Source organism: Rhinichthys klamathensis, unplaced genomic scaffold (genome assembly GCF_029890125.1).
Source record: "Rhinichthys klamathensis goyatoka isolate OS25496 unplaced genomic scaffold, OSU_Roscu_1.1 h1tg000323l_1, whole genome shotgun sequence".
Classification (NCBI taxonomy): Eukaryota; Metazoa; Chordata; class Actinopteri; order Cypriniformes; family Leuciscidae; genus Rhinichthys; species Rhinichthys klamathensis.
Window position 1 is genome coordinate 1,649,712 of NW_026606839.1, and position 20,588 is coordinate 1,670,299.

Consider the following 20,588-nt stretch of genomic DNA (forward strand, 5'->3'; position numbering starts at 1 on the left):
AACCGGTTACTTTTCTCAGCGCTGATCGTTTCGACCAATAACAGCCGCCTGTGAAACCCTTTTGAATAAACAGTTTTAAACGAAAATACCAGTTAGCATGCACATGTCTCCAGTAAGTCTAAGCCAGCAAGTAATTTTGCCTTTAAAAGACGTCGAATGGCCGTCCAAACACAGCCCAGACGTCCAGGCTAAAACAGGGCAGAATTTAGGCTGTCAGTGAAAACCATAGCCCAAAAATAGACTAGTAATTAGATAACAAATGAGTGAAGAAATGAAACCAAAGACCTTGTAATCACTGTTTACTTTGCTTACATGATGGAATATCATACATCTCGCAAGTTATTTTGGCTAAAACGACATGTAACCAAATTCAAGGTTATTTTGGTTACTCATAGCTGGACAATATCGGGTCTATAGTTAACCTAGTAGACGGTAAAATGACGGATATTGCTTGCTGGGAAACGTCCTGATGTCTGAATGCACCTCGATGGAAAGATATATATATATCTGGTTTTTGAGCCTCTAAGCGCCCACTAGAGGAGGAGATCTGTCTCACACCAGCCGCCCAGTGAACTCTGATCTCAGCCGAATGAGATCCCAAAGGATAGTTCACCCAAAAATAAAAATTCTGTCCTCATTTTACTCACCCTCATGTTGTTCCAAACATGTATGAGTTCCTTTCTTATGTTGAACACAAAAGAAGATATTGTAAAGAATGTTGTTGACTAAAGGGTTGACGGCACCTATTGACAACTAGCAACAAAAATAAATAATTTTACTCTGGAGGTCAATAGGTGCGTTAACTGTCTGGTTACTAACATTCTTTAAAATATCATCTTTTGTGTTCATCAGAGGAAAGAAACTAATACAGGTTTGGAACAATTTGAGTAAACGACGACAGAATTCTTATTTTGGGGTGAACTATCCCTTTAAAGACACAGGCAAAAGTCAGATTAATCAGTATAACAGTAGTGCTAATATTCGTGTCTCCTTATAAAAATAAATTGTTGGTCTTTTCCTCATTTATGTGATTTTGAATTAAATTGATCTGCCAAAAATGTTTTAAAAAAAAATCAGAACAGACATGCATTAAAGATCTGGACTGCCGTTTATCCAAAAACAACAACAATAATGATATTATTAATTATAAATATTACTATTATAAAAATATATTTTAAGAAAATATATTATTTTTATTAGTTATTTTTTCATTTATTCATTATTTTTCTTTCTTTATAAATTATTATTGGTTTTCCTAATTCCTAATTTATTTTTTAATAGTTCCAAAACAATGCAATATAGTTCATTTAGATAAAATGTACAAGACTGAACTAAATTTATTTTTTAAAGATAGACTTTGATGTTGATTAATATTCTTTAATTTGTCCACTCTGCCCTCTGCTGGACACTCTTCTTCAAACGGCAATATTTATTTGAGTATAGAAACATTTATATTCACTGGTAAATTCCATGACTTGTACATTAAACAAAGAAGAGCAAAACAGTTTTTGATTTCACAACCAATAAAATTTATTCAATTATATATTACAAATATGTACATCCTCATGTAACAAGTAAATATTAAAATAGACATATTTTTAGAACCATCGTTCAAAAGGCATTACGTTGTAAAAAATAGGTTTCGTTGTGATCTCACATTAAAACTGTAAAAGTAAGGGGGTTTTTTTTCCTATTGAGAAACCACAACAAACTTTTTCATTTTTTTTTTTTTTTTTTAAATGTGCGCAAGACACAAGAGACGACACGCAGGAAGTGGATGTTACTAACAGACACAAGAATGGCGTAAAAGAACCAGGACCACTTCAGTAAACCTCACCACGGTACAACTTTTCAGAAAGGGACGAACCTGCGAAAGCATGCACATTATAGAAATCACAAGTCAAAAAACATCGGCTTTGATGGATGTCAAAGGGATAAAAGAGGAATTAAAAAAAATAAAAATAAAACTAAACAGAAAAAGCATTTCAAAACACATGCTTAAAGAGTTAAGCAAACATCAACAGCAACAACAACAAAGAACTTCAATGTAAAAACAACTTTGGTCCATTAAACATTAGACAAAACAAAGTTTACAATCAAAATATTTATTACTTAAACTTTATCCGTCCTCTCAGTTTTCTTTCATTTTTTACAAGTTAAAAACAATAATTACATGGCTATTTACAAATGCACAATCAGTATGTATAAAATAAGTTAAAAAATGAGGAGCACAATCTATACATAATCTATGAACACTCACTGTAGAAACATGTTGGACTGAGATCTCTTTCTTAACAGAGGACGAACATCTCTCTCGCTTCCCGATGGTGGTCTTCACCCTCCGGAGGCTGGTTTTCCGACACTCCTCTCTGTTGACCCATGGTCTACCCTTCAGGGTTAAGTGCGTTTGAGTATAGGCCTGCAGTCTAAAGTCAGCCAATCTGACGCTCATTTGGTGAAGTGCGTTTGCACTGGGTGCGTGTGGTCGAACCAGAACTAGAACAGCAAACACAGACTGAACCGGTGATGCCTGGAAGTGCAGCGCTCGTTTTCTTTTTTACTTCTTTTGTTATAAATCTGGAGAGTCTGTGACACACAAACACACGACATACATGCGCACACACACACACACACACACCTCCAAATCAAGTGCTTTGTGTTTATCACCCTACGCACATCTTGACATCATCACTTGTCATGGTCCGACAGCTACGAAGCGTTATGTTGTCTCCTTTTCTCATCACCAGGTCATATCGGTGTCAGGTCGAAGTCGTCATTGACCTCTACGAGAGGGATGTAGAATTGGGGAATCTCGAAAATGCTGGTAGACTTGTAAGTGGCGGGATCCAGTTCCTGCAGTTTTAGCTGCCACTCCAGCCGCTGAACCGCGTTTAACGCCGCCGCTTCGTGTTGCTGACGCATCAAGAGACAAGTCTGCAGAAAAACAGATACAGTGACTTCAAATAGGTTAGCTTAAGACAGGGGTTCCCAAACTTTTCCATGACAAGGCCCCTCAAATACCAATCGGTTCTGGCCAAGGCCCACCTTTTGCAGGATGTGTTATTGAACCCATCGAAAATACTACGGCAAATGTAGAATAAAACATCTAGGTGAACATCAGATTATGTGATGGTGTTTGATACCAGACAATAAGAAAGATTATAGAGATGCACCGATTACAATTTTCTAGGCCGATTCCGCTGCCGATACAGATTTTAGCCGATTCCGATTTCATTATTTCTAACCACTTTAAAAGCACACAAATAACTATTTTATATATAATTTTTTTTTTAAAACACCACATACTTTTACCCAAACATATAAAAACACACGTCAGCAGCGTCTTACGTCAGCGGCGGCACTGAACGCGGATCCACAACAGAACCGGAAGACAATACAATGCCGAATAAAGTCTTAGTTTTTGTTATTTTTGGACCAAAATGTATTTTCGATGCTTCAACACACTCTAACTAACCCACTGATGTCACATGGACTACTTTGATGATGTCTTTATTTCCTTTCTGGACAAGGACAGTATACCGTACATACATTTTCAATGGAGGGACAGAAAGCTCTCGGACTAAATCTAAAATATCTTAAACTGTGTCCTGAAGATGAACGGAGGTCTTACGGGCTTGAGACGACATGAGGGAGAGTCATTATTGACATCATTTTCATTTTTGGGTGAACTAACCCTTTAAGACACACTTAATAGGGGCTTTTGCACCGGATAGTTCTACGAACTAGCCACCAGGGTGGTTCCCCGAAAACTAATGGTTTCCCTAGGAACTTTTTCCTGTTGCATTCGCACCGCCAATAGAAACTCTGAAGTGACATAAGCCGCGCTCGTTGTTGTGACTTTTATTTTGACAGCGCTGAGAACGCCAGAGCCTGAGCTAACAGTGTTCGCATTCTCCGTGTTCATTAGTTTACGATCTGTCTAACAGTTCTGTATAATACGTTATTAGATAGAACTGTTATACATAGAAAGTATACAGTAATGAAAGGTTATAAGCGTATGCCGTGTGGTTGATGTCCAGTGTTGCTGGCTGAGCAGAAATACATAATCATGTTTCTCTTGGTCCCCTCAAAGTTGCGTTGGATTTTCTCCTCAGCGTAAAGGTTAAGAGGCCCATCTATCACGGTTTTCCATGTTCGTAGAGTTAGTGTCTGGAGTAAATATATAGGCTATAATCTGCCTTTTTAAAAATGGCGGGTGTTTCGTGTGCATTCGGCCAATCAGCGAACACTAACGTCACGGATAGTTCCTATAGTGCTGGTTTAGACCCGACTCTGAAGTAGGAGCTAAATAAGTTCCTTCAAAAGGAGTTCCTAAAACTAAAATCATTCCTAGTTCCTGCGGGGCAAACACGCCAAAGACCGAGAACTTCCGCCAATAGTTCTAGGAACTATGAAAAAGTTCCTCCGATGCGAAAGCCCCTAATTTCTGAATGTTATTGCATTAGACAACAAAACTTCATCTGTTTTTCAGAACTTCACAATTTTTATTTAAAGAGGATGTATTATGCTCTTTTACAACGTCTTGATTTTGTTTTTGGGTTCTACTAGAATAGGTTTAATGCTTCAATATAAAAATAAAAAAACGAATTTTGCCACTTTTCCATGATATGTCTACAGATGCTGGTTGTTTTGTATTGTTTTGAATCGTTTAATTTAATTTGACTGTTTTTGTTATTAGGACATATAACATGGACTGTTAAACTGTTAGGACTGTTCAATTTAATGTCTGTTTTTGTACCTTCAGCTTGTCAAACTTGTCGTCTACATCCTGAAGCCAAGACATAAACTGCCTTGCATTGAACCGATCTCTAACAGAGGTCTTCCCATCATCACCCTGAAATGTAAAAAAAAGAAGAGATTAGTAAATATGAACCGTACTGTATATGGAAAGACAACATTTTTCTGAGGATTTAAAATAACTTTTTTGTTTTTAAACAACTAGCTTTATTGACAGGATTTGTGGTCTGATGCTGATTACAGAAAATGCACTTTGCAATGCAAGTTTTTGTTAAAAAATTCAATTATTCCATAAAAATGTGTTAAGAGCTGTAAAGTTATCTCGATTCATCAACAAATTTGGATTTTTAATGAATGTAAAATGTCATTTTATTGTACTCTTATATACATCAAGTAAAAGTAACAGTGTTTGGTTTAAAAGTCCTTATTTCCATTAAAAATAATGTGGCCACTCACCTGGACGTCCTGGGGCATGTTATATACTTCGGCATCCAATAGGACTGTGCAGGCACTGAATGGAAGCGTCTGATTGGCTAGTGTTCTTGCAGCCCGGTAATGAACTCTCAAAACCTCCTGCTCATTGGATACAATCAGCTTTTCCTAGAAGAGCAAACACCTCAGTCATTCAATTAGGTCATCATTACTGCTCTGACTTACAGACTGAAGTTCAGTAAATACAGTATATTTTCATACTGTTTCCATTTACCCTTTCGATGCTGTGCTGTAGTCTTAGCTTCATCCGTACCACCTCTTGCTGTTTGAACATCTCCTTCAGTGGTTCAAGTAGAGAGGGAGGTGGCGTTATCTACAAGAGCAAACAGAATGGTGAGACTTTATATTTTAGCATTAGTTTCATTTTATTGTTCTTAGACTCGAGTATTTGTTACAATCATGACTTTCACAGAACGGAAGTGGTGACCAGCTTACCGTTGGGATACAGAGTTTGCTGAGAGGGTTTCCATCCAGCAAATAGGACCCGTTAAATGTCACATATTCATCGTAGTACTGAGGTGCTTGAGGAATGACACTACAAAGTACTTTCCTCTTCTCCTCAATCTTCTTGCGAATGTGCAAGTACTCATAATATGGGTTTGCTCTCTCCGTCTGGTAAGGCTGGATCTCTTCAAGCTTCAATGCATCTACGATTGCAGCTAAGGACTGTTGCGCCTTTTCTTTGACCTGCTGAGCCGTAAGGTTCATTTGGGCCGGAGGTGAAACCCTATGCATCTTTCGTTTCCTTGGATGGGTCGCCTGCATATCAGCTTCCTCTTTAAGGAGTCGGACTTTGGCTCTGGCCCCAGATGCATCACAATCTCTCTCCGTGATGGATATCGGGGAGGAACTTCCCGACGTCGCTCCACTGTGCAGATCCGCCTGATTATCGGGATAGACAGTCGCACTGCTTTGACCCTGTTCTTCATTAGTCTGAAGGTCAGATTTCACAGGCTTCTCGTCAACAGCTAGTTGGTCTGATGTCTCAGCATCAGCCTTGCTTTCAGATAGAGCTTGTGTCGTTGCACCTTCTTCTGAAGACACCCCATCCATTTCTGTGATCCGGTTCTTGTCCGAAACATCTTCAGACAGCTCCATGGGCCCCTCAGGGACCCTTTCTGGACTGGCACAGCGAGACACATTTGTCACCGAAGCCGCATGAAGGCCTGGCTCGTGTTTCTCTGGCTGAGCGTCAACTGTATCCAATGGCTCACTGGAAAACTTTGAGATACTTTCGTCTTGCACAATTGCATCACCCTTTTCGGTATCTTCTTGGACACTGGTTGTTCTCAGCAGTGGGTTAGTAGCTTCTTCAGAGCTGGATCTACATGATCCAATAGATGGACTTGGAGTGCTTGTCCAACCTGATTTGGTGAGGTTTTCCCCACACTTTTCCACTTTGTTCTCAGAAACAACTATGGGTTTCTCTCTTTGCTCTGGCCTCAAACTAGAGTCTGCTGTCAATGTCTGTTCGCTACTGGAAACGGGGGCAGTTTCCCATTGCTGGCTACTTGAATGCAAAGGTGAACTGGCATCAGAAGGATTTTGTGTGTGAGATGACTGAAATGATGCAACTTGTGATGCAACAGCTTGTGAAGACTCCTTGTTTGATCCCTCTGTCATTACGGCACCAGGGACGTCAAGCTGACCCAGACTTGCATGCTCTATTTGACTACTAGTGTTGCAAGACCTGCTCTTCTCTTGCAAATGGGTCTGAAACACACTGTTAGCCTGTTTGAGGCTACCTAGGTCTTTTGCACTAGACTCTCGCAAGTTTGGTGAAGTTTGAACTTGACAAACAGGTGTGACGCCTTCAATTTCATTACTAGTCAAACTTTCCGTTTCTGGAAGCGCACTAGTAAGACTTTGACTGCTCTGAGTTTCCTGAACAGGGGACACGCTAATCTCAGTTGAATGAACCCCAGCTTGTTCGCTGCTTGGGTGTGAGACAATACTGATTATCTGAGACTCTTCTGTCGATCTTGTTTCAGCTGGTGACACCTTGGCTTCTTCATCCAAAATAGCCCTTAAGCATGGCGACGCATGCCTGCTTGATAATGGTGTCCGATTGCAGAGAGCAGTTTCAGGAAGACTGCTGGTCTCTTTATCGTGAACAGTAGGTGATCTGGAGGACTGTAAAATGAGGGAAGACTGCAGGAAAGGTGGCTGGGAATCTGAAGCTTCCATGTTCACATCAGAATCATATTCAGTTGGTTTAGGTGTCAATATGGTTGCGTGACAGGAATCTTCTGAACTTGCCACAGAAACCATGGACACTGATCTTGACATAAGGCCAGATTTTTCACTCTCTGGTCTTGGAGATCGATTAAGATTGTTTTCCATTACTGGGCCATTCTTTCCCAGGGTTTTTGCATCTACTGAGAGCGTTCTTCCACTGGTGGCATCTTTCAAGATCTTCTCGCGATGCACATCTGGTGCTTCTGAACTCTTTGACCGAGTTAGTTCCTTGGTTACACAAGGCTCACTGGACAAAGAGGACGTTTTTGTCTTTTCCTTGCTTTTCTGTTTCCCAGGATCAGTTCCTGGACGCTGCTTTAGCCGTTCCCGTTCCTTCTGCTTGATTTTCTCTAAGTGCTTCCTATGCCACTGTTCAATTTCCTGGTCCTTGAGACTGAGCATGCGTTCAAAGCTGGTCTTCATGAGGTCATCGTTTACCAACCTCTTTTCTTTGGGACGAGTATCCTTTAGAGTAGGTGCAACCTTAGATTTGGAGTCCACTTCACTTGGTTTCGTCTTGCTAATTTTGCCATCCCTGTTCAGCTGGGATCGATCTTTTTCCTTTTCCTTGTGTCTGTCTCGCTCGCGGTCCCGATACCTTTCAGACTCCCGGTCCCTCTCTCTTCTATCTCTGTCTTTCTCTGGAGGCTTGGTTACCTCTTCTTTTGATTTAGATGAAGCGACCTTATTGTTCTCACAAACGTAGCCTTTCTTCTCTTCCAATAACAACTTTAGATTGGTCTCTTTTGATTTCTCTTTTTTCCTCTTGTCAGAATCTTTTTCCCGTTCTTTTTCTTTACTGCGGTCAGATTTTCCATGATCAGTGGTTTTCTCGGGGGCTTTTCCTTTCTTTTCCGAACTCGTTTTATCTTTGTCTCTGTGGTCACCAGAAGAGTGCTCTTTCTCAGCTCTTTTGTCGAGCTTGTCCTTGTCCTTATTCTTCTTGTTCTCTTCATGCTTTTTCATCAAAGACGTTGCTTTGAGCTTTTCACTCTCTTTATGGCTCTTGTCATTGGGTGAATGTGATATATTTGTTAATTTCTCCTTTTCTTTCCATCGATCTGTAGAGTTGTGTAGTTCAGGCTTGTCAGCTAAATGTTCAGATTTTACTTTCTTATCTTTATCTGCATGTTTCTTGTCAGACTTTTCAGACTCCCGGTCTTTTGTTGGTGTCCGCTTATCGGTTTTCTCGCGCGAGTTCTTCTCTGGAGACTCCAGCTGATCTTGGTCCGCTGAATTGACAGTAATTGGTTTATCATCTACTTCTTCTTTCACTCCTGAACTGTGCAGTGAGCTGTCAGGAATTCGGCCAGAGCCAAGACCCTCAGTCCGATCGTCAACTTCCTCTCCTTTTCCATCCTTTACACGCTCCTCTTTAAGGGGCACCTCTTTTTTCTCTTTTTTAATGATCTTGTCCTTATCTCGCTCCTCTTTTGGCCTCCTGTCTTTACTGGTGCTACTGCTTGAATGTTTGTCTTTTGATGCCCCCCGTTCCTCTTTAACAGGCGATGAGTCTGAGGATTTCAGAGGAGATCCACCAGCAAGCATCTCACATTTGCCTGTGAGATCTTCGTTTTCATCACTTTTGAAGAAGTTCTCCTTCCAAAACTCCCGATCAAACTCCATGTTCCTATGTCCGTCCTTGCGTGGCTCTTTCTGCCGGTGGCGATTCCTCTCGGCCTCATGCTCCTTCCTGTACTTTTCTTTCTCCTTGTGTTTCAGCTTGTGCTTTTTTACCACTTTTCCGTCTTTGTCAGTCTTCCTGAAGACAGCCTCAGAACTGTCTATACTGTTGCTTAGACTACTGTCTTTGAAAGGACTGGAACTGCCATCATCTCCATCTAAGTTAGGCTCCTTGTGGTGATGCTTGCTCTTTTCTTTGTGCTTGCAGCTCTTACTGCTGGAACCTTCTGTGCAGAAGTCAGACTCTGTGTAGTGGTTGTATTTGACGGCGTCCCCTTGACAGGATCCATCACCAATAGAAACACAAGTCTTAGCGTTCTCCTGTTTCAGTGGGGTTGTCTGCTTGTCAGTTTGGCTGTGGTTCAGCTTAGGGGACTTGACTACAGACAGGTGAAAGAGGTGGACCGATGTGTCATCCTTTGCACTGAATGACATTTTGAATGAATCTTCTTCCCTGACGCCCTTGTCAGTATTGTCGGACACAGTCGCCGAAGTAAACAGAATAGACTTGCTGTTCTCTTTCCCTTCTTCTCGGACTTCTTGGTTCTCCTTGTTTTTGCTTTGGCTCTTGTTCTTTTTCTTTTGTTTACCTTTTTCTTTCTGTTCCACTGGCGTGAGAGTCAAGCTTTCTTTCTTCGATCTACTGTCCGTTTTGTGACCATCCACACTGACCGACCTGGTAGGCGAGCTCCTTCTTTCTGTCGGCACCTCTGCTTCATCGCTCGAACTGTCTGAACTGCAGTAGATGCGGGACGCCTTTGTTTTTTTAGACTTGCACACCAGCGTTGACTGGTCGCTTTTGCTGCCTTGTTTGGAAGTATAGTGGTTCCTTTCCTTCTCCTCCTTCTCCTTTTGCCGTAGCTCTCGCCTTAAGATGTGTCGGTCGTTAAGTGCCTTACTGAGGTCCTCCTCCTCTTCCTCATCCTTGAACTCGTATTCATCCAGCCCTGACATGGACGATGAAGCCTTCACTGTTGTCGATTTACTGTCAGAGTCCTTTTCAGCATCCGAGTACTCCATGTTCTCGTCTACACTGGATGGATTCACCGACGGTGGGTCCTCTGATTCTGTGACATACAAAATAATAGAAAAAGGGAATTAATATAATGCTATTAAATCAAACGTAAAATAAATAAAAGGAATATCTGTATTTAAATAAATATTAATGTCAGTAATGCATAACCAGAACTAGTAACGATTTTAAAAAGGCTCAACCTACATTTATTTAACCAATTAATTTAAGTACTTAATAAAGAATTAATGTCTGACGTAACCAATAGAATGAAAAATAATAATACTTGAAACTCAACTTATGCATAATTCTTTAGGTCAAACAAATAGAAAGAAAAAAAAATCTCAGAATTTTGCAACAATGTTGTTTAGATAAAAATCTTGACTTTTTGTCAGTCCGTTTTCTATTGAATGGGCATTTACAGAAAGATAAAACAATCGATCATATGACCGATGGTAGTGCCGTGCTCTACTGTTCTAACTAGCCATTCTTTGTTCATTAATTAAACAAATGTTTAGCTTGAACGCAATGTTAGTCGCTTTGTATAAAAGCACCTGACAAATGCAGAGATGTCAAATACATTAAATATTAGAAATAAATGAAGAGTTTGGTTCCAAAACGCGATAAACGCCATTTTTAGAAAAATTTAGTTACTGCAAAAATCAGTATTGTATCTGGTTGGTATTGAAAAGTCAATGTTTAATTTTAAGTAAAATGCGATATCCGCCGTGTTATTCTGTCATGTTTTCTCCCTTTCTTTCCAAACCGCGACAAACGCCAGCCTCCCTTCTCTGCAGAATGCGATCTATCCGCTCTCAACCAATCACAACGCACCATTCCACGCAATGTAAACAGTAACGGCAGCGCCTTAAATACACCCAGCTTCCTAGTTTTTCTTATCTATTTTGTACTTTTCGATCAACAAACAAACAAAAAAATTAATTTTGACGGCATTGATGAACCTGTGGTTGTTTCTGCGGTGGGTAAGAAACGTAAGGCATCGAAATCGAATCATTTACGTGAGGAGATTAAGAAGATGAGGCACTCGGGAGGAGGAAAAATGTTTCAATCTTCTTTACAGTTCTTAATAAAAATATTATACTAATAAACTTACGTTGTTGTGTATTTTCAACAGTTTCAATATGAAAAAAAAACTTTTATATTGATTCAATGGATTAATTGCATTTTGATTTTTTTTAAAAATGGATTTATTGCATTTTTGGGGGGAAAATAATCCGTTTTTATAATAAATCTTTGAAAATCAAAACCTGGATTTTTTTTTTTTTTTTTTTTATTATGACCTACAAATGCTATGTGAAAGTTTGAAACAGAAAATAGTGGTTTTCATCTTTCCACTTTCTTGGTAAAGAAAACACATTTTTACTCAAATTAATCTAAATGGATTTTTTGCGTTTTGGAACCAAACTCTTCAAATGTTCCTCCAAATGGGTTAATAAAACTAACTTAGAGAACATTTAAAACTATTTAGAAAATGGATATGACTTGACTTGGACTCTACGTAAGAATCAACCAAAAATTTTGACAGCCCTTGTATTAAACCCGGAAAAAAGAAAAGTTCAAAAGAAATACCAATAGCAACAGCACTGGCAAATCTCCTGCCAACGTCTCTGTACCTGAAGAGCTCTCTTCTGCTTCTGAAAGCGGGATCTCTCCCTTGAGTAATTGCTCAAGCTCCTGAGAGTCAGCAACATCAACGGGTCTCTCCCCTCTCTTGTTGGCCTGGAAGGCATTGCCTCCGTGACGCAAGAGCAGCTTCACAATCTATGAAAGTTTGGCAAAACATGACAGAGACAATATACACAGGTGAATCAGATAATCAGAAAGATTCACAAATGCTTGCAACAGATATTAGTCCATTCTGAGTGTATCGTCATCAATGTTTAACAAAAGTGTGCTGCAAGTATCAGCTTTTAAAATCCCTAGGTTGATCACTAGCTGTAAATGGCATAATTTAAAGTAAAAACGCACATCTTTGTGTCCGCTGCTGGAGGCGTCATGAAGCGGAGTGTCATCATCCAATCCTTGCGTGTTCACTTCCGCTCCTGCACCAATCAGAACCTTCGCCACATCATAGTAACCAAGGTTACAAGCTTCATGGAGAGGCGTCCAACCTGAAGAAAAAAATCAAACTGGTTTGAGCTCATGAGAATCTACAACTTGAAGGAAATTTGGATAACTGCTTAATCCTATAAAGCCAACAGTATCATATTTGATAGGCAAATTTCTACGGTCTCTAAATGATATCAACATGATTAAAACTTTGCTGAAGTCCCAGGACTACAGCTGAAAAATAGCCTCTGGCTAAAAGGGGTTTAAACCTATCCCATGCTAAAAATGTGCAATGTGTAAAATCTAGTGCAAATCCTTATCAAAATTAGGTATTCCAATTGTAGAAAAAAAAAAATTTAATTTAGAAAAACAAACATAAAAAAGATTGTGCACTATTGGTGGGATGACCCTCTTGGAATTGCCCCATTTATTATATTTTTTATTGTTTGGCTGTTACTAGTACACCACAGTCTGGGGCACATGAAGACATGCAGGGCTCAGTGCTAAGAATATTACCAGATAACCAAGCAATAGCACAAATAAATACACTAGAACAAAAGACAAATGAAATAATCAGTGCTTTTCAGGTTTTTCAGGTAGATCTAACATAATTTTTCAGCCAAAAAAAAAAAAAAAAAAAGTAAAAGTAAATAGTGGTTGCATTATATGTTTTGAAAGTATAGAACTTATCATAAATAAGTAATTAAGCATCAAATCTAAGCATTTAAATATCATCTTACCAAGACACATTTTTATTAGGAGATATTTATGCTGATATTTATGTAGATTTCACATTTAAAATATTGATTTATGGTTCTACAGTAGAAACCATAGAATTTGTGAACTGTTACAAAGTAATCAAATTACATAAGACGATTATTTAATTCCATAAAACATGAAAATAAACAACAGACAGCTTGTTATCAGGTGATGTAATCCTGTATATGTGCATAAAACACACAGTCTCACCTGCAAAATCTTTGACGCTCACATCTGCTCCAAGGCCGATGAGTTCCTTCACCTGCTTGACGTCCCCTCGGATGGCGGCCATATGCAGGGGAGTCTCCCCTCTCTCATTTCGTTTGTTCACTTTGTCCTTCTGCCGTGTGGACGAGCTGCTAGCGATCTTCTTCTGCACCGCCGGAGACTGAGAGGGGTGGCTCGGTGTGGTATCTGAGATTACAGAGAACGCCAAAGACATTTGGTTTATCTGAATTGTCAATCTGACCTGACTAGACTACAAAAGAAAGCGAGCGCTCTGATAACAAATGACTACATCATAACTCACTGATCATAAATAAACTGGTGGCTGAAATAATAACTAAAATTATTAAAAAAACACATTTCCAATAATTGAAATAAAGCTGAAATAAACTAAAATATAAATATTTGATGAAAAACTAGCAACTGAAATAAATAAGTTGAAGTGCTTAAATCACTAAAACTAAAATTGAAAACCATATATCTAAATAGAAATATTAGAAACAAATCAAAATGGCAAAACTACTAAAATAACTACAAAAATAATAAACAACTTATTTTATATTTTATTTAAAGTTTCTCAAAATGCATCACATAGAAACAAGTTACCATGACAAAACAAATAACGCATATAGTAAACAATAAACACACATATCACAGTCTAAAAGCTAATTTAAAATATTAATACATACTGTAAAAGTATATAAACAAGACTAAATTAACACTAGTGAGATATAAATACTGAAAACATTTATACACTCCATATAAATATCCGTGTAATTTTTAAATACTGGCTTTTGACATGAACAAATAAAACTGAGGAGGAGATAAGGATGGTCTACTAAAGAAAATATCAGTGACAACTTTTACCTCAGTGTAAAAACCACCCGATGTTTAGCAAAAAAAAAAAAAAAAAAAACAGTACAAAAGGTGAAGAAAAAAAATCATGTCCTACCTGGACTGTTGTCTCTCGCCGTCATCTGCATGACAAGTGCCATTTGCTTTCGCTCTGATAAAGGGTAGCCGAACAAAATATTCACAGGGGTCGACTTCTTAGTCCCTGGCTCCTTCTTAACTTTCTTCTTATCTGGAACATCTTTGTCTGCAGCAATCAAGAAAAAGGATGAACAGAGCATGAGCACAGCTTTCCTCTTGCATTCATGCATCTCAGTTCCTGAAAATGTCAACGTCTGATGCAATTTATGCCCTTTAAACAAACAGCTGGAGGAATTGTAATGGAAACTTTCCAGCCTGACAGACACATGCATTACCCATCTAACACTGTTCCCATGAGTCTCTGTGCGCTATTGAAAGGCATGCCATTAGAACAGATGCAGCTGTTAAACCGAGGAAGAGTCAGTGTGTGTGCTTCCTTGAACCGAATCGCTTTTTATAAATGACACAAATATAAAAAGCGAATGCGCGAGAGACGACTCTGCACATAAAATGATGCAACCAAAAGTAGACTGTCTCCCTGAGAGTGATGCACAAAGGCTAGCATACAGAAAAGGTCATGCGGAAATGGTTACGGAAACTAGATTGGTTTCAGCCAGCCGTCGGACGGAGGGTCAGGAGGAGAGAAACAAATAAAGGCGGTGCCGAACCGTGATGCACTTCAGACTGATTGCAACCGTTGGAGCAACACAGCAAGAGTTTGCTGTGGTGTAGAGCTGCACGATTAATGAAACGATTTCGATTGAAACACCCACGCGTTCTCATTCCTAAATGACAACCTGTCTATTAAAACTTTGACAAAATCACACCGGAACATTCATATCTGTGTTCGCGCTGCCACTGACTCGGACTGTAAGTTACGTTCACACCGCCGCCGACTTGACTGGCAAAAAAGCTCTGGCCGCCCTGTCAAGGACGCTTGTCAAAAAGTACGGGGAAGCTTGTTGACGCTTTGGACGCTCTGACGTTGCAGGGAGAAGAGAAGTGTCACAACATGAAATGTAATAAACAGAAAAAACAAGCACTAGAGAGCCTAAGCCCCTCCCCTCCGCTTCCGGCTCATGGGACCTTATTTTGGAAAAAATATGTATGGTAGTCAATGGCGAGAGACAACTTATCGTTTTATTTTCTCTGAACTGTGCCCTGAATTACACATATGATGTTTGTCAATTTAAAAGATAATTCTGAAAGTCAAGAAAGTCGCAGTTTGTCATGAAACAGAAGAGTAACATTTAGTTTTATGTGAAAATCGCTCAGTGAACTACATCTCCCGGGAAGCGAAACAACGAGCGAGATCCACTGCTCGTGTGTGTGTGCAGTCTGGTACAAAACACTCAGGCGTGACGGCGTAACGTTACGATTATAATGGAAGACTATAGAAACACTGACAGACGTTAGCTTCAGTAAAGTTAGCTTCAGTAAAGTTAGCTTCAGTAAAGTTAGCTTCAGTAAAGTTAGCTTCAGTAAAGTTAGCTTCACTCATTGAGAGAAAATGTGTGCCTTTGGGGTTTGTAGTCTTTGTAATTACGTATTTTCACAGTCTTATACCTCAACAGTTTCACATCAAACTGCGACTTTCTTGACTTTAAAATGTATCTTTTAAATTGACAAGCATCATATGTGTAATTCAGGGCACAATTCAAACGAGATCAAAATATTTGTTGTCTCTCGCCATTGACTACCATACAATATTTTTCCGAAATAAGATCCCGTGGTGGTCGACCGGAAGGGGAGGGGCTTAGGCTCTCTATACAATGACAGCATTTTTATAACCGTTTGGTCACATTTGATTGAGAAAAAAAGAAAGAATAATTAGCTATTATTATTATTATTTGCATTAGTGCAATTGGTCAAATCGGTGTCACCGAGAGCAAATGAATTGCATTCCCGCTTAAAACGAGCGTTCGTAAATATTTCAAATAAAAGTTGCGCTCATGCGGTCCCTATAAGCAAACAACGTCATGTCATAATGATAGGAAACCTGTAGGAAACCCAGCAACGGTGATTATTAGCGTCTCCTTCATTTTTTCGGAACTAATGTTTTGGTAGGAACAAAAGTTTACATCGTATGTTTCTCCAGAATCAGCCAGCGCGAAGGACGTCTATATTCCGATTGGCTGCTGGCGTTTTGCCGCTGCACCGCGTCATAGCTCATTACCATAAAGTTGAGCTTCTTTCAACTTTCTGATTGACGCTCAAAACGCGGCGCTGATTGATTTGACGCTCCTTGCAGCTGAGAGAAGCCAGCTTCCATTGAAAATGAATGACTTCCGGCCGCCTTGGAAGCTCAAATCGGCGGCGGTGTGAACGTACAGAGAGAGAGCAGTTATCATTAATGAAACCGCTTCACAAACAGTCTTTTCAACCACACAGTATCGGTCATTTCTGCGTTACAAATATTCAAATCACCACAGAAGTACTGGGATAGTAAACCGATGTCTACGGTAGCGATCTATATAGAGCAAATCCCCTTTTAAAAGTAACATGGCGCTTTAAATAACGATTGTATCGATAACATTGTTACACCAGTAGGTGGCGGCAAGTGACTGTTAAATGTATTTGTCATTGAATCATTCATTCAAGAGATTTGTTAAAAAACGCCATTTAACAGTCATTAAATCATTCATTAAAACCTTTTTTTTAAATATTCATTCTAATTAGTTGAACATTTAATTACCGGTAAATTAAATACACTGAAGCAGTTCATATTTTTTCAGAACCTCTAGTAATTTACATGTTACTAAGCTTTCTGTTCAGAGTCGTAGGGGAATCGTGATCTCTGTTTGAAACAACAACAAAAAAAAATTCATGATTGTCAATTTTTCCAGAATCGTGCAGCTCTACTGTGCGACTTTAACAGAGGCTGTTACCTGCGTATATCCTGCAGGGAGGAAGTAATCTCTCTCCCCACACATCGCTCGACTGCCCGGGGTCAGAGTCATCTACAGTGCAGAAGCAGAGAGGCGGGAGTGGGGAAGGAGGGGGAGGTTCAGGGTTCGAGAGGTGGATGGGAAGGAGGGACGGGAGAGCAGAGCACTGATTACACCCACAGGCTCCGCCCCTCACTCAAATAACAAATCACAGCACAGGATTCAATGACTCCGGGATGAATATTAAGAGCCACAGATGACATCACAAACCTAAATCCATTCCCATCCAAAAAGCAGGACATAAAAGTCTCAGCATAAGCTCACAAATTCACAATAAGCGTACTTCTTAAAATCTTTAATATTGGTTTTGTTTATACTAGTGTTGTTATTGATAACTAAAAACTAATAAAACACATTTTTTGGTAACTGAAATACAATAAGTTAACATTTTTCCATCTGATAGTTGTTTTATTCTATTTTATTTCAATTAGATGCAAAGGCAACATTTCCCATTTTTAAGCTTAATAAGTTTCTAAAATTACTAAAGCACATAAAAAAATGAATAAAACAAACTAAAATTAAAAAAATATAAAAATAAATGATTGTTCAAAATATTAATAAATACTATTATAGTATATAAATAGTACTAAAATAAGCGTAGGCGGTATGACCAAAATGTTTTTCTTGTGTAAAAGACATTTTTTAATCATGGTAATAATCACAATATAGTTATTTTTGTTAATTCAACAACAAAAAAAATAGGTAGAAAATAATTAACTTTATATATATATATATATATATATATATATATATATATTATAAATGTGTATTCCTTTTTGAAAATGGCGGGTGTCTGCGTTTTGTGCGTTCGGCCAATCGTACGCTTACGTCACGGGTAGTTCCTATAGTGCTGGTTTAGACCCGACTCAGAAGTAGGAGCCAATTTAGTTCAAGAACTAAAATGTTTCCTAGTTCCTGCGGTGCGAACAAGGAAAATCTTCCGCCAATAGTTCTAGGAACTATGAAAAGGTTCCTCTGGTGCGAAAACCCCCTTTTGTCTTCACATGATGCAACTAACCACAGAACTGGGACTAAAACAAGAGGTTTAGGCTCCATGTAAAGTAATGACAATATATTTTTAGCATTCCCTTGTATGTCCCATGTTCTGATTTTTGTTTTATTTGAGGGGAAATCTATTGTGTTTTTGAACAAGACCCAATCTATCGTCCATACATTCGATGAGGCTGGCTTGACTGTTACATAACACTCTCAAAAAAAACCCCCAAAATCCTCTAGTACAGCATGTCCAATAAAAACAAGTCCTAAAAGTGACAAGAAGGGGGCAGCAGTGAGGCACAGATACAAGCTACTAGAACTTTCACAGCTAATGCAAAACTGACCCGTGTCGGAGTCCCGCTCCTCGTTCCGGGGCGGACTGACGGTGAAGGACAGCTTCCGTTTCATGGAAGACTTAGACTTTCCCTCTTTCCCCAGGATTTCACTCCGATCCAGCTTCGGAGTTTTGGCAAACGGAGAGATTTTCTCTTTACTCTGAGAGAAAGACAGAAACACACGCCTTGATATTTAATGGAAGAACATACTATCAGTCCAAAACATGTTCTGTGTAACGTAGTATGCACAAAGCCATGATCTTAATATAATAAACTGTTTGTATAACAGCGTAAACACACTAAAAATAATAAGATTAAGATCTTTTGAGCTGGTCCTATTGATTAAATTAAATATTCAACTATTAAAAAAACTAAACATTTGGTAAACAGAGAGATTTTCTCTTTACTCTGAGAAAGACAGAAACACACGCCTTGATATTTAATGGAAGAACATACTATCGGTCCAAAACATGTTCTGTGAGTAGACTTGTAGAACTGCATCACAATTTCTACTTGTATCACATAGTTGCTGACTCCTTGTAAGACCTCATGTAACAGCTGTTGTTAATGGTTGTGTTATGGTTATTTATTTTGTTCTATTCTTTTATTTACTTTTGTTTTTCTTTACTTCCCCCCCCCCCCCGTCCTTGAGGTGTACAAAAAAGTAAAAAATTGCTTAAAAAAAAGGTAAAAAATATAAATAAACAAAAACATGTTCTGTGTAACGTAGTATGCACAAAGCCATGATCATAATATAATAAACTGTTTGTGTAACAGCGTAAACGCACAAAAAAATAAGATTAAGGTCTTTTGAGCAGGTCCTATTGATTAAATGAAATATTCAACAATAAAAAAAACTAAACATTTGGTAAACGGAGAGATTTTCTCTTTACTCTGAGAGAAAGACAGAAACACACGCCTTGAGATTCAATAGAAGAACATAATATCAGTCAAAAACATGTTCTGTGTAACGTAGTATGCACAAAGCCATGATCTTAATATAATAAACTGTTTGTATATTAAGATCTTTTGAGCTGGTCCTATTGATTAAATGAAAAATATATAAAAATATAAAAAAAAAATAAAAGAGCCACTGAGTGCCGACCCTAATGAAATTACTAATTGTCATGTCCTCATCATATGATAAATACACATAGGATAAAAAAAATCTAAAATTATTTTAAGATGAAAATCATACTAGTTTTTATTTAGAACAACAAAATTATAAAGTTAGATGGTTGAAAAAAAATACAAATAAATATATATTTTAATTTTAAATATAATAATAGTACTAATAATAATATTAATTATTATAAAATGTTGTTGTTGCGATAATAAAAATTATAATGTTATTATATAATATAACAACTTTTTTTGTTTATAAATAGCTTAAATCTTTTAACAGAGGTAAAAAGGTACTGGATAGAATATCCCGGGATGATCCGACTCACCTTCTTCCCCGCTGTCTTCTCCACCATGGCTCCATCTCGGTCCGATCCTGGTTTGGCCATGGTGCATCTTATGACTAGCTGTGGCAGCTACGGCTCACAGGTTTCATCATGGGCCTGAAACACAAACATATGATGCACATTAGAGCTTGAAAAACTGATACAACTGCATTTCAGTGATGAAACATTCGACTAAATATGAATACAAATATGAACGTATGACAATGGTACACATAAAATATCATCCAATGTTACGGTTGTTTAATAACCAGCATCGGATACTGGAAGCAAATTATATTAAGACTTTGCCAATAATTAACTTTGTTCTGTGCTAAGGTTCAAAAGTATCCAATTAGAAAATAATCAACTATATTTGATACATGTGCAATTCCAGATTGGAGCTTTAGTGTGAATATGGAGCCATAGATGTTATAAAATAATAAAATAAAATATAACCCAATTTCCAGAAATTTTGGGACATTTTGTAAAATGCAATAAAATCAAGATTATGTGATTTGTTAATTCTCTTGTGTCAGTGTTTTCAATGACCAACTTAATTGTATTTTGTAAATATACAGACAATTTGAAAGAAATAAAATAAATTTAATTGTCGTCTAAAATAAAAGTCAGCCAACAATTCTAATTCAATTTGTATACAAGAAGATACTGAGCATGTGCAGGTCGAATTATA

At 38.3% G+C, this 20,588-nt stretch overlaps 1 protein-coding gene across 1 annotated transcript in view; it reads right to left on the reverse strand.

Annotated features, from left to right (window-relative positions):
• Positions 1-2,574: 2,574 nt before the first annotated feature.
• Positions 2,575-20,588, reverse strand: part of ankrd12 (ankyrin repeat domain 12) — a 69,619-nt gene continuing 51,605 nt past the window's right edge. The window contains exons 2-13 of the mRNA XM_056271630.1: positions 19,901-20,014; positions 18,459-18,609; positions 17,059-17,130; positions 14,190-14,336; positions 13,223-13,426; positions 12,173-12,315; positions 11,818-11,965; positions 5,686-10,238; positions 5,465-5,563; positions 5,215-5,358; positions 4,760-4,855; positions 2,575-2,934 (exon numbers count right to left, since the gene is read on the reverse strand). Of these exons, the coding sequence (XP_056127605.1) occupies positions 2,749-2,934; positions 4,760-4,855; positions 5,215-5,358; positions 5,465-5,563; positions 5,686-10,238; positions 11,818-11,965; positions 12,173-12,315; positions 13,223-13,426; positions 14,190-14,336; positions 17,059-17,130; positions 18,459-18,609; positions 19,901-19,960 (6,003 nt within the window). The 5' untranslated portion in view covers positions 19,961-20,014 and the 3' untranslated portion in view covers positions 2,575-2,748. The remainder of the gene's footprint in view (positions 2,935-4,759; positions 4,856-5,214; positions 5,359-5,464; positions 5,564-5,685; positions 10,239-11,817; positions 11,966-12,172; positions 12,316-13,222; positions 13,427-14,189; positions 14,337-17,058; positions 17,131-18,458; positions 18,610-19,900; positions 20,015-20,588) is intronic.